The following is a 12,741-nucleotide window of genomic DNA, read 5'->3' on the forward strand; positions in this document are numbered from 1 at the left end:
GACGCAGCTACCCACCTGAACTACTACCGCCTACAGCTGCTGCGACCCACTATGCCTTCCTCCAAATCTTTTTCTAGATCTCTTCGTCATACCTTCTCTTCCTCCCTGGGCCACTTGCCCGCTTCTCTCACTAAACCAGCATTCCGTCTCTTCACAGCTATCTGTTCCAAGACCAGGCTTTCTAACCACCTTCTATTCCTTTACAGATGTCGTCGACATAATATCATCCCTAAAGGATTTCGCCTTAAATTTAATACCTTTTCTTTTGACTCTGATAACACCCAGAGTAACACTCAGAGACTTCTAAAACAATTTTCTAGGAAACTAATGCTCTCTACCATTTTCTCCCTCAAAAAACAGATTATCCTTTCTGACAACAACATCAAAGAGGCTAAGGAATTTCTACGGCTGACAGCTCCACACCATCTTCCCTTCATAACTAACCTCATTAGATCTCTCAACTCTCAACTCTACCAGTTTCTCACTACAGAGAAGGACAAAAAACTCAGTCATCTTCTACAGAAGAAAACCATCAACACCCCGGACACCCTCACCAACCCTAACCTTGTTGTCACCATACCTTCTGACCTTTCCCTCTCACAGGATGAGCGATCCCTCCTCAGCAAAGGGCTCAGTTTTGTACCAGTTCCCAGGAAGCTGGACATCCCCCAGACCAATGTCGACCTTAACCGCTTTTACCGCAGGATCCGTCTCAGAGCACATTTTGCCGACAATTCCTCTTCACAGGCAGCTGATAACAACCCGGTTATTGATGTCATTAACAACATTAATCCCAAACAGAGCTGTTGGACTCCCTCCTCTGGCCGTTTTCCACCAGTTGATTATTTCATCAACCAACGCACTAATCAAGCTCCCAAGGCACTCTCTATACCCAGTAAACATAGGTCTAACCTCACCCAAGGAGAAAATCAGGCGCTCCAGTCTCTCCGCAACAGGGATGATATCGTCATCAAACCAGCGGACAAAGGAGGTGCTGTTGTGGTGTGGCGTAAAGATCTATATATCTTTGAAGCCTCTAGACAACTAACTGACACTTCTGCCTACCTCCCTCTCCAACAGGACCCTACCACTGACTACCAAAAGGAAGTGGTATCCACCATTTCCCTTCTTATCAGCAGCAACGAGCTCCCCCAGGAGGCGAACCGGCTCATCATGGAACACCCACAGGTATCCTGTTCTTTTAAATTTTCTCCATTCATTGGAAGTTTCATTTCACACCTCTCTGCACCCATTCTGACTTCACACCTCTTGATTGGCCTCTCTTTCTGTCCCCTGCTCCCGCCTCTCACTCCTCCTCCCTCTCAACCTTTGTTCTCCCGCTACTTTACCTTTGCCTACTGCCCTGTCTCTCTCACACCTGAAGAAGGCTCCACGGCCGAAACGTTGTGTTCTCTTTCTTCTTTTTTTCAGCATGGAATAAACCTATTACTTGTTCCTTTGTAACCTTTCATGTGTCCTTAAGGATTTGAGGCGATGGCCAATATCCATCCATTATCAGAAAGGTGCTTATTCCTGCTAAGAATTGCAGCAACCTAGAGCAGTTTAATGGTGTGCAGGATAGAAGTTAGTCTGTAATGGGTTGAGCAAGGACTGAGAAAAGGGGCTTGTTAAGGATGAATACATGAACTTTAGAGAAGAGAAAAAGCCAAGAAAGAGTATTGTCTTTGAAAAGCTGTTAAGAAGAGATTGCTTTTTAACTGGGGAAGTAACACATACCCTAATTAAGTGCTAATTAAGTCCAAATGTTTGAATGTTTTTCCAAAAAGCAGAGAGATATTGAAGATAAAGGAAGGCATGTACAGTAGATGAAGTTGCCCAGCAGAAATAAGTGTGATGTAAGCCCTAGCACAAGAGTATGTTAGGGATTAAGGAATTAGGAGCCAGGTCTGAGTCAGAGGGGTGGCTGAAAGAAGATGAGGGAAAGTGGAAGCTGAGCAAGAGAACTCTGAAAGTTTTTATTGTACTGTATGTTTCTATCACTTCTTTCCAAGAAGGAGACTTGGAATAAGTCCAGAGCCCCATCTACTACTCCACAGTCCAGTCTGTTACAGTAGGGAGTTATATATAGGAAGTGAAGAATCAGATGGGATTTTAGAGGGAGCAATAAGAAAGAAGATTTTGAATGTCAGATTTCTCAATTGCAGAAAATTTAAGAAAAAAGAAAAGAAACCAAAAGAAGTTAGGGATGCTAGTTGAGGAGAGACGACAGTGAGGGTTATCAGAAGAGTGGTGACAGAGGATAGGACTGCACAAATATTTTGTTTTATATTGTGAAGGCATATATTATATATTTTAATGCATGCCATGTAAAATATGTAGATAGAGCATTTTTCTTCTATTTTTTTTATTTTTTACAACTACAAAGTCTGAGGACCAGTGATTGAAAAAGATCTGTACAGAGACTGTGGAGACAGATACTGCTGCCTATTCATCCAGCAGATGTCACTAGTGCAACACAGATTATAATAAATGGAAATTGCTCATTTGATTAAATAGCAAAATAGTTTTATAAGGAGAAAATAAATACATGTTATTAAATTAAGAGGATAGTTTGAGAAATTCCTTGGCGACAGATCTTAAATTCTCAGTCTCAGGTCTCAGGTCTTGGAAATATCTGAGATTGTGCTGATTGAAGCACAATGTAAATTTATTTCTAAAGTACCAAAAAGCCTTCTGAGGAGAAATTAAGTTCATTTAGACTTTAAATAATGTAGATGGCTGTAGTTATTTCTCTTTAATATTGGTATAACTTGTTAAATACGTTGGCACACGTTCATGTGTAATTTTCAAAGCATTAAAACTATAGGCGTTTTCAAGTTACACCTTCTTTGATAAACTTGAGCATCTGTTTCAGGCAATTGCTTTTAAAAATGGATTGTGCAAAAGCTATACAAGCTTGGATGAATAGAAAATAAGCATTTAAGTTAAGCAAGTAATGCAGTTTTTCCATCTACTCAGCAAGAGTTCCAGCCAACCACATTTGCCACACAGAGTCAGTTTGTTCAGTTGTTTTCAGCATGTAAATGCTCTCATTAATTAGACCGTAAGAGTGAAAACATAAAAAACTGCTGTCTGAGCCTTAAGAAAAAATATGGCAATCAAAATAAACAGAGAAATAAATTATAAAAAAATATTGATATCTTAAAGGTTAATATATAGGAGTGAATGAGATTAAAACAAGGCATAGGTCTATCTACAGTATATATAAAAAACTGTCACTAGGTTACTTTTAACAATGTAAAATGTATTTCATTCAAAGTCTGGTTAAATGTTGTACAGTAAATTCTTACAATGTTCCCATTTATAATGTTCACAATATAAATAACTTTTATAATATAATAATATAATAACCCACACAGCCTCTTTAAAATCTGAAAGTTCCAGAATGATTTGTTTTGGGTCTGTTTTCACTCTGTGTGGAGTTTATGTTGGAATAGTAGCTAATAACAGAATATGAGCCAATGGGAAATCCCCAGAAATATACTGTACCAATACAAATGCATAAACTGTATGTGTGTGCGCACACAGTGTTTCTATTTACAAATGCTCATGTAAAAATTAAGAATCTATGTGAATAAAAGGCAAAGAAACAAAAACATTTTCTTAAATCATGGTTTTAATAAAAGCACAAGGCTTTCAGCTTATAGAGAAAGAAACACACAAGATTCCCACTAAGATGTGCAATATCTGTAATTATTTCAATAACACCTCTTGCAGTCTTCCAAAAAGCACAAGGTTCATCATTTAGTTACAAAATGAATTGGACCTGTGAATAAATTGCCACAGCAAACTGAACCCTATTAAACATAAACACCTACCACCAGTATCATTATGTTTTCATTTTTCTCATTTAACTTTGTAAACCTAATACATGTAAGAATAAACATAAATAGTTCGATCCATCTTCAGTAATGCAATGCATGCAACTCGCTGCAAGTTTGAAAAGTATTTGAGACTGTCTAAAAAACAAACTTGTGTCGAGCTCTTCAAACCCAGTAAGAATAAAAGTTAATCTAAAAAAAGAGTCCCAGACTCATAAGAATACAACTTTCTAGTGTTTGGGAAAGACTTTATAAAATCTCTTAATAAAATATAGTCAAGGCAAATTTAAATATGCATAAATAGCTAGAAAATTCTGTCATCTTAATCCAAATGCACATCGATAACACAATAAAAAGAATATTATATGTAATTAAAGGTCCATAAATCCCCTTTTTTCTTTTCTCATTTGTTACTAAGGCAAAATTTTCAGTCATTCAAAATCAAAAGCAATGACTGCTTTAAAACACCTTAAAATACACATAAATAGAAAAAAATAAATTCCAAATCTGCTCCCAAAAAGCAGAAAAAACCTGTTTAATTTAATTTACAAATTTCAACATCTTTGGATGATTTGCTGTTATAAAAAGGGGAACTATTCCATTCATGAAAAAGACATCATCATTAAATATTTTCACATTACTGTACATATTTGTGCAAATAGGATAAATTATCAATATGCACCCTTATAAAACTACTAAATGACCAGCACACTTTTGTAATTTACCTGCTCCAGAACTCCATATTTTTTTCCTTCAACAGAAATAAAATGTTTTGCTGCAGGATAAAATATACAATACAAATAATTCCAGTTTAATGAAAAAAGTTTTGTATGTTAAACTGCCTGCTTCCGGGGCATGAATTAAAATTTCCACCCTGAATCAATTTCTGCATGATATCATTTAATTCCAGAAGCCTTTGTGCTGCTGTTTTTTTTTTATGAGTTAGTGTTTGGATTTAGACATTGCTAGCCCCCTCAGCATTTTAATTACTTTCACCCAGTCTCCAGTAGCTACTTGTTTTGTTGGGTTTGTATTATCCATTGTGGGAGGATTACATTTTTGTCATCCATTGACTGAACTGCATTGAAATGTTCTTAAGAAGGTTATACACCAAAATGAAACTTCCCAAATGTGAATTTTAACTGATATAATCCTTCTACCTGCTCATTTAACTCTCGTACTAATTTTACCCTTTCTCAGATTTATTTTTTTTCTGACTACATTTCCTTACTTTACAATAAAGTAGCAAATGAATACAGGAGGTAGTGCTACTATTGGAAACTTTGAGAACTGTGAGCTTAATGTAAAACTACAGTAGGATGGCTTCTCAATGACACATGGTGCAAAACTGATGTGTACTTCTATTTTGATTTTCAGAATGCATAGCGAAAGCAACAATTCTCTCAACTGCAGTTGGGTTAGAATTCTAAAGGGTTGGAGTAAAGGTCTTGGTTATACTTAGTTTGTTGAGGAGTTTCAAACTGCACATCCAGTATTTTACTGTGCATTTCAGATTTTATTTTTATATTTTTTAATATATAAGTGAATATATATATATAAATAAAAGCATCACAATAAAATAAGTATTCTAGCAATAGGATATCAGAGGGGAAAAAGATAATTTGCCCAGTGATATTTTGAACTGGCTGATAACACCCAAATGCAGTTTGTCACTGCATGATAAATCATATCTGATTGGTATGTGGTTTATATAAAAATGAACTGCTGTCTGCTGGCAAACTCGAGGGGCTTTAGTATGCTCCAGGTTTTAATATAAAAAGATGCAACCCACACATAAGTGTTTATTATCATTTAGAACTAACACTATTACAGTGTTTCTTGTTTTCCAGTACATAACCTATTGCTATCTTCTTTATTTGTACCCTATTTTAAAATACAGAGTTGTTATACAGAAGTTCAGGAGGAGGTTAAATTGCAATCTCACATTACCCTCTTCTATACAGTAATAAAACCTGCACCTTTTTATGTGCTTCTCCCTCCACTCATCTTCACACATACAGCTGCCTCCCCGGTTCATTCCTCCAAAATGAGAGGGGATTAGGCAGCCTTGACTTTATGGGCAGGGCTGTTAATTCCTTAATCAGGTGAGTCAATACCAAACACTAAAGTATTAAGTATTCTATCCCTTTATATTTGTTGTCTCAATGTGTTATTTAGAATTTGACCTCTACATCCAGAAATTGGTATATGTAATTGAAATGGGGAAATTGTACTTAGTTAAATGTGAAAGTCTTAATAGAATGCTTTACCAACATCTACTTACTAGCATGTCTGTGAAATATAAGAGGGTGGATAAATCTAAGTATGTATAACCTGTATGTATAGAGATTTCATCCAATTTTTAGAGACATTTATTAGGTATACATATTCTTTAATGATACCAATAAAAGCAAAAGCTAAAAGTGTTGCTAAAAACAAAGTTGTACTCTTTTTCTGAAGGATTCAGCTTTGTACATCATTAAAAGGTTTTCTTTATAAAAAGATTAACAAAATCCCCAGAAGAAAATGTCATAATTTTTTAGTCCTTTACAATACATATATTACAAGTGTGACAAACAGGCTGAAAGCTAAATTCATCATATTCAACAAAAAAGAATGTCCATTAACAAGACTTTTAACCTTTTGAACTACAGCATCTTGTCTTGCTAGCACTGAGACTTACAACAGTAGCTATGAATACCCATTATCCTGTATAACCTTCTTAACCTTCTCTCATTTTGACATCATTTGGTAAACATGAGTTTGGCAAACCTGTATTTAGGGCAAGGTTTCTTTCTGAGATGCAAATGAAATCCATCTTAATTACACAGAAAGTTACAAGGCTTAAGAATCTATGATTTATGAAAATTTGTTAAATTAATGAGGTCCGCTATTTGGTTTTGTTATTTGTTATTATTATTTTTCTTATTTTCCATTACATGGAGACTTCTGTCAAATTAGACACTGTTAAGGAAAAAAGTCTAACAGCATTAGCATCAGCCAATGTCATATATCCATGAATTTGTAAAATGTCATTCAGCATCACTGTAAAAAACTTCATAATTTTACAACATCTGAGTCTCTTTTGCTGCTTTCTAACTCTATCTGAGATGTTGCAGGTCACAATCAATTGAAGTGAGCTTATCAAGAACAAGAAATTTAATTAAATGATGCATTGCACCTCCTGTGGAATATATGCACAACATGTACTTAAAGAAACCATACAGATTTGCATTACCTTTGACATAAAGTTATACCTGTGCTTAAAGTCCAGTCTCATATAACACAAATTTATTTGTTCTTAAATTTTACAATGAATTTGCACCAGCAAGTAGTTCCATTGAGGGTGGGCTAGAAGAAGTTTGACTCAAATGATTCATGAACTAAGAGATATATATTTCAATCAAGTTCTCTAATGTTAAAAGTTCTCAAAGTTTTTGTTTAAATACATTGAAACATTGATATGAAATACAGTAATTCTGACAGTAATAATGACCAATAGACTATAAAGTTGGTGGATTTGTAAATACCCTCTAGAAAATAATATGAAGGAACTCTTCTGAACTCCAGCTTAACATAATCATAAAGGGATAAACAGGATTTATTCAGGATCTGTTCTATCCAATGTAAATCATATAGTATTGCAAAAAGATTCTATTGTTTCCAAAATTTGAAACAAGCAAATAGAAATGAATTGATTCCATATTTTGAAGACTGAGAAAAAAAAACACAGCTGTGTCTCTGATGAAACCTCTCTGGCATAAATGTCCTGAAGGATTATGGGATATCCATTTGTCCATAGGAATATCATTAGTTTCTGGCCTCTGGAATGGGAGCAATGTGGTCCAATCTCATTCCCCAGGGGTCAGAGTTGTTTGAATAGAATGACCGATGGGGAAGCCCGTCATCACGGGCCAAAGCGAAAGCGAACACCCCCCTGTTTCTCTCCCTGTCCCCTACAGGGTTTCTGTCTGACAGCTTGGCCTCCAAACTTTCTGTGCTGTTGTTGTCCAAGTCTTCCACGTTCAAATTCCTTCCACCGAGATGGCGTCGCTCCAGGAAGCCGGCTCCTGGAACACTGAGACCAGGAGCCAGGAGCCTGCCGCCCATGGAGAGCCCCTTGTCGTCATGGTGAGCGGTGGGAGGGTAGAGGAGATTGGAGGAGCGCCAGGCTGCAGGTTTTCGGCCCCGGCGTGGCCGGGAGGTGCGACAGCTCTGCCTCTTGATGTGGCGATGCAGGTGGTCGGAGCGCGTGAAGCTTTTGTAGCAGTGCTCGCACTGGTAGGGCCGCACGCCTGTGTGGATGCGAAGGTGGTTCTTCAGGTCGTAATTGTGCACAAATTTGGAGTTGCAGTGGAGACAGATATATGGGCGCTCTCCTGTGTGCTTCCGCATGTGGATCTTGAGCTTGTCCTGTCTGCAAAAGAGACAAGGCAGCAACACCAGAGAGGTTCAAGTGGACATCGGTGAAATTCGTTTTTGAACAAGATCAGAGTAACAAAAATATGAGATAAACACACTGGGTATAGATCATGAGATACTGCATAGTAGGGCCTTGTGTGTGGTAAACTCTGCCCGTCCAAAAAAAAGAAATTTGCTGGTATAAAATTGTGTCATTAATTCTTTTCACAATCCCACCTTGCTATGCTGCTGAAGGCGGTTTGAAGGCAATTACCAAGAACAGACAGGTATAGGAACCCTCCAACCCTTCTGATACCTTTTTGAAAATCAAGAATCCTATTTCAAATTGTCGAATTTGTCTAAACTTGCTTCAAGTTGTGGGAGTATTTTAAACTAAATGCATGTGTTACGGATGAAATTGCTCCCTAGAGGGCACTCCACTACTCCTTTCATTAGTTCCGTGATTGTTGCTATGTTCCCCAGGTCTGGCCTGTTATGTGTTAACCGCTATTTAAAGTCCAGCACCTCCAGTCCTCGGGATTCAACATTAGGATACGGATGTCACAAGGTCCGCCTAGCACCAGCATACCCTGTGTCCGTCTCCTGAGAGCATAGGTTTCATCCCGACTCCTCCCATGTTCTGAGCCTGGAGTCTGGAGGACTTCGCCCCGTTATCCCAGGATCTCCATGTCGGTTGTCTGTTTGTGTTTTCCCTATTCCCGGAGATTTTAACCTCATCACGTCTCAGGATGGATCTATTGTTAATGGACTCTTGGACTGTGCCTTGACCCCCCTTCGGACCTGCTCGGATTTGGATGCCACTATTTGTCTCCCCCACTCACTGTTTCACTGACTGTCACTATTATTTTGTGCACCATTAAACCCCTGTGTGTTTTCCCATACCACGCCTCCTGTTTCCTCCAGCTCTTACTGCATCGCATAGTGTCTACTACAAAACCCAACACTGACTGCAAACCCTGTGCGTAACAGCATGCTATGTTCACATGAAGCATGAACTCTCATTCTTTTAATTCTAACCAAGAAAAGAATATTAATAATTGGGCCTGCTGTATATTTTTGGATGAAAAATATTTTTTATATTTAGTTTAGAAACACATAAAACATAAAGTCTTGTGTTGTGTAATACTTCCCTCACTCATGCGTTAAAAAGTGTTTTTCCCATCTGTAAATGAGGCTTTTCACCCACCTGGTGAAGCGGACCTCACAGATAGTGCACATATATGGTTTCTCTCCAGTGTGGGTCCTCATGTGACGAGGCAGCTTGCCTGCTCCCTGGATGACCTTGTGGCAGATGGGACACTGCTGGGAAGCCTTTGGCTTCATTTTCCTCTCCTCCTCCAGTTGCCATGGTGGGAAGAGACTCCCCAGGTGGGAGGCACTGAGGAAGCTCAGGTAAGAGTTGAAGTCCCTCTCCTCCTTAATAGACCCCAGATGGGCATCAGCCGCCATGCCCATGCTTGTGCTCATGAGGTCCTTCAAGAAGTCACCAGAGAAGAGACCAGCAGGTATCTCCTCCTTCAGCTCCTCTTTAATTGCTTCCTTCTTGACCACCAAATCCAGTGGGCTGTTATCCACCTCTTGGAGAAAGGGATGAGGAGTAGGGTGGTGGTCTAAGATCTGAGGAAACCCTGGGAAATCTGCTGCCCATATTGGAGGAAAAAATCCAGGTAGGAGTGGGGAAAAACTCTGCCTTTGGTCAGTGGCAGACATCTTTGGATACAGCCCTTCCTGCAACAAGGACTCAATGGAAAAGTCTCTCAATGCTCTGCTTTCTAAGCTCTCAGAGTCTCTGGGTTTCTCCATAAGCAGCTCTGTGCTTTCAGAGTTTTTCTGTCTCTGCAGAAAGGAGAGGCCTTCTTGCTGCAAGGTCCTTGGAGGAGATTCCTGAATCCTTTTGTTCACTACTTTTTCCTGAATCTCTGACACCTCTATTGTGTTGTCAATGTCTTCATCTCCTTGTTCTTTGTGTTCTTCCCCCTTTGCTTCTTCGTCTTCTCCATCGTCTTCTTCTTCGTCTTCTTCTTCTGGTTCCTCTTCTCCACCTGTCTCCATGATCTCAAGGCACACATTAATGATGCATGGGATCTCCAGCATCTGGGCTGCGCTGAGGATGTCTTTCACGTTGGAGGCAGTGATGGTGAGAGTGGAGGTGTAGGCAAACTCCAAGATGGCAGCCAAAGACTCTGGGGCGACAAAGTCAATTTCGTAGACGCTGTGCACCTCACCGTCAACTCCCACTGTGAAAAGTTTCTTGAAGTACTGACTGCAAGCAGCCAGGACAGAACGGTGGGTACGATACTCCTGGTCGCGGACAATGAGCACTACATCGCAAAGCAGCCCATCGCGGCGTTGCTCATTCAGACTGCAGAGCACCTCGCTGCTGTGGTTGGGAAAAGGGATCCCTATCAGGTCATCATCTCCACTCGCCATCATCTCGTCAAATAATCTGCAAAAATGAAGCAGAAGGTCCGCAGTGAGCAAATCGTAACATAGTAGCACAGGTATATCACATAGGAGAGGTTGTAATATTCTACTCTGACATCAAATATACAGTACAAGCATTAAAGGCAAAGAGTAAAAATAACTTTTGTTAAACCTCAGAAGCAGCTAATCATACAGAAAGTATCATGTCAGTTTTGCAACTACAGTGTACACTGATACATCTTAGCAAAAGTGCTAATAGAAATGTGTACTCAGAAATAGCATGAATTTATATGGATAGTGGAGTCAGACGGAATTTATATCTTCCAAATGTATGTTGTTGTCATGTTTCATAACTGATATCTTTGATACATTGTATAAAATATGTTTCCAAAGATTAGTCTTTCATAAACATACTGTACAGCTTCCCCTAATGTATAATTAGTTCATGAGTGTACAGTAGCAATAGAGAAAGATGGACTGGGTGCATCTCCTATTGTCTATAAGGAAGGAAAACCTCATGTGCATCTTCATGTGAGAAATATTGTGATCATATACAGGAGTAGTTATATATTTGCCAAAAAATATTTATGACATTTTTCTTTTTTAAATGTAATGGAAATCTTTAGCAGTTAAAAAGTGATAAGACACCTTATTGTCATATCAGTTCCGTCATCTTATTTCAGTAAACATTTAATGCCATTAAATCTAATTGAATAGCACAAATTCAATATAATTCCTATTTCCTAGAAAGACTTCTGACTGGCATAAAGCCAGTTACATTAAAATTAAAATTCACCTGAAGTTTTTTACTACACTGACTTGTATGATCCCTCACATACAGACTAATTTGCTACAGTATATGAGACTGACTCAAGGAAACAATCTTCCACAAAATTATTTAAGACAAATAAAAATCAGCCCAACCTTCTCTAGAAACCAAATAGAACATCAGTTTTCAGCAATGGCTATGTAGAACTGTAACGTTTACACGTATGCTCTTCGTGATTGCAGCATTAGTACAAACTTCAGTTAAACTTCCAGTCATAATGAAACTGATGTGCCATAAATGTAAATATGTCATGCTTAGCTGCATCCTGGTTTCATCTGAAACATTTAAAACAAGCTATTAACTTTAAGGTGTGTTTGATGCCGATTCACATCCCTAGAGGGATCTAGCAACTCTTGAGAAAGAAAAAACTCTGAATTTTAAATAACGTATTGCATATCTGGTATTTAAGACAAAAAATGGAAACCAGATAAAGGTATGCATTGACAATACATAATTGTGTCTTTATAAAATTCTAATACATTTATAAAACATCAACCATTGTATTCAAAGTAGAAAAATCTACTGTTTAAACACTATCACGTTTTTATGTGTATTTAAAGTTTAAGCATTGTTCTATTGGATTAAATTTGTGCAATTATGTATTTTGATTAACAAATGTGCCATTCAAGAGTGAAAGAAGTACCAAGACATTCACAATAAAAATGATTACTGTGGAAAACATCAGCAAATCTATAGAAGAAAAGCACAAAATCATAGCAGAATTCTTTTTTTAATTGAATTTTGTAGAGAAATATCAAACGGTGTTTGATTTCCTATGTGGTGTTGAAACAGAGCAAGAAAAAATCACAGGAAGACAAATGGGGTCAGGCCTAAGTTTCCATAAAAAGATAACATGTCATTTCACAGAAGTTATTTGTTTTTTTGCATTCACATTTGTCCACCTCCTATAATTTTAACTATCTAGACACTGACAGTAGACTGAGGTTCCTTCTTGTATGACCGAGTAGACTGCCAGTCAGCAATTTAAATCCAGAGCTACTGTAAAGTTTATGACCGCAATAACTTAGTTGTCTGGTATGAGCTTCTTACAGTCTAATGTGCTTTTAATCTAGTGTTCATATTTTGAAAAACCCAAAAAATAAATGCCAGTCACACAGTTTAATGTCAAGGTGATCCACATCTTCAGTGTTATGTAGACAGAGCATTATTAGACAGTAACATTAAAGCAGTGGGGAGGGTGCTATGACAAGGATAAAAGGTCAC

At 38.0% G+C, this 12,741-nt stretch overlaps 1 protein-coding gene across 4 annotated transcripts in view; it reads right to left on the minus strand.

Moving 5' to 3' along the window:
- Positions 1 to 3,625: 3,625 nt before the first annotated feature.
- Positions 3,626 to 12,741, minus strand: part of LOC102698737 (zinc finger and BTB domain-containing protein 7C) — a 110,264-nt gene continuing 101,148 nt past the window's right edge. For all 4 annotated transcript variants that reach the window (XM_006627201.3, XM_015338826.2, XM_015338824.2 and 1 more), the window contains 2 exons: positions 9,451 to 10,710; positions 3,626 to 8,259 (listed from right to left, as the gene is read on the minus strand). In XM_006627201.3, coding sequence (XP_006627264.2) covers positions 7,653 to 8,259; positions 9,451 to 10,710 — 1,867 coding nt within the window. In that variant the 3' untranslated portion in view covers positions 3,626 to 7,652. The remainder of the gene's footprint in view (positions 8,260 to 9,450; positions 10,711 to 12,741) is intronic.

This window comes from Lepisosteus oculatus, chromosome 3, assembly GCF_040954835.1.
Source record: "Lepisosteus oculatus isolate fLepOcu1 chromosome 3, fLepOcu1.hap2, whole genome shotgun sequence".
Lineage (NCBI taxonomy): Eukaryota > Metazoa > Chordata > Actinopteri > Semionotiformes > Lepisosteidae > Lepisosteus > Lepisosteus oculatus.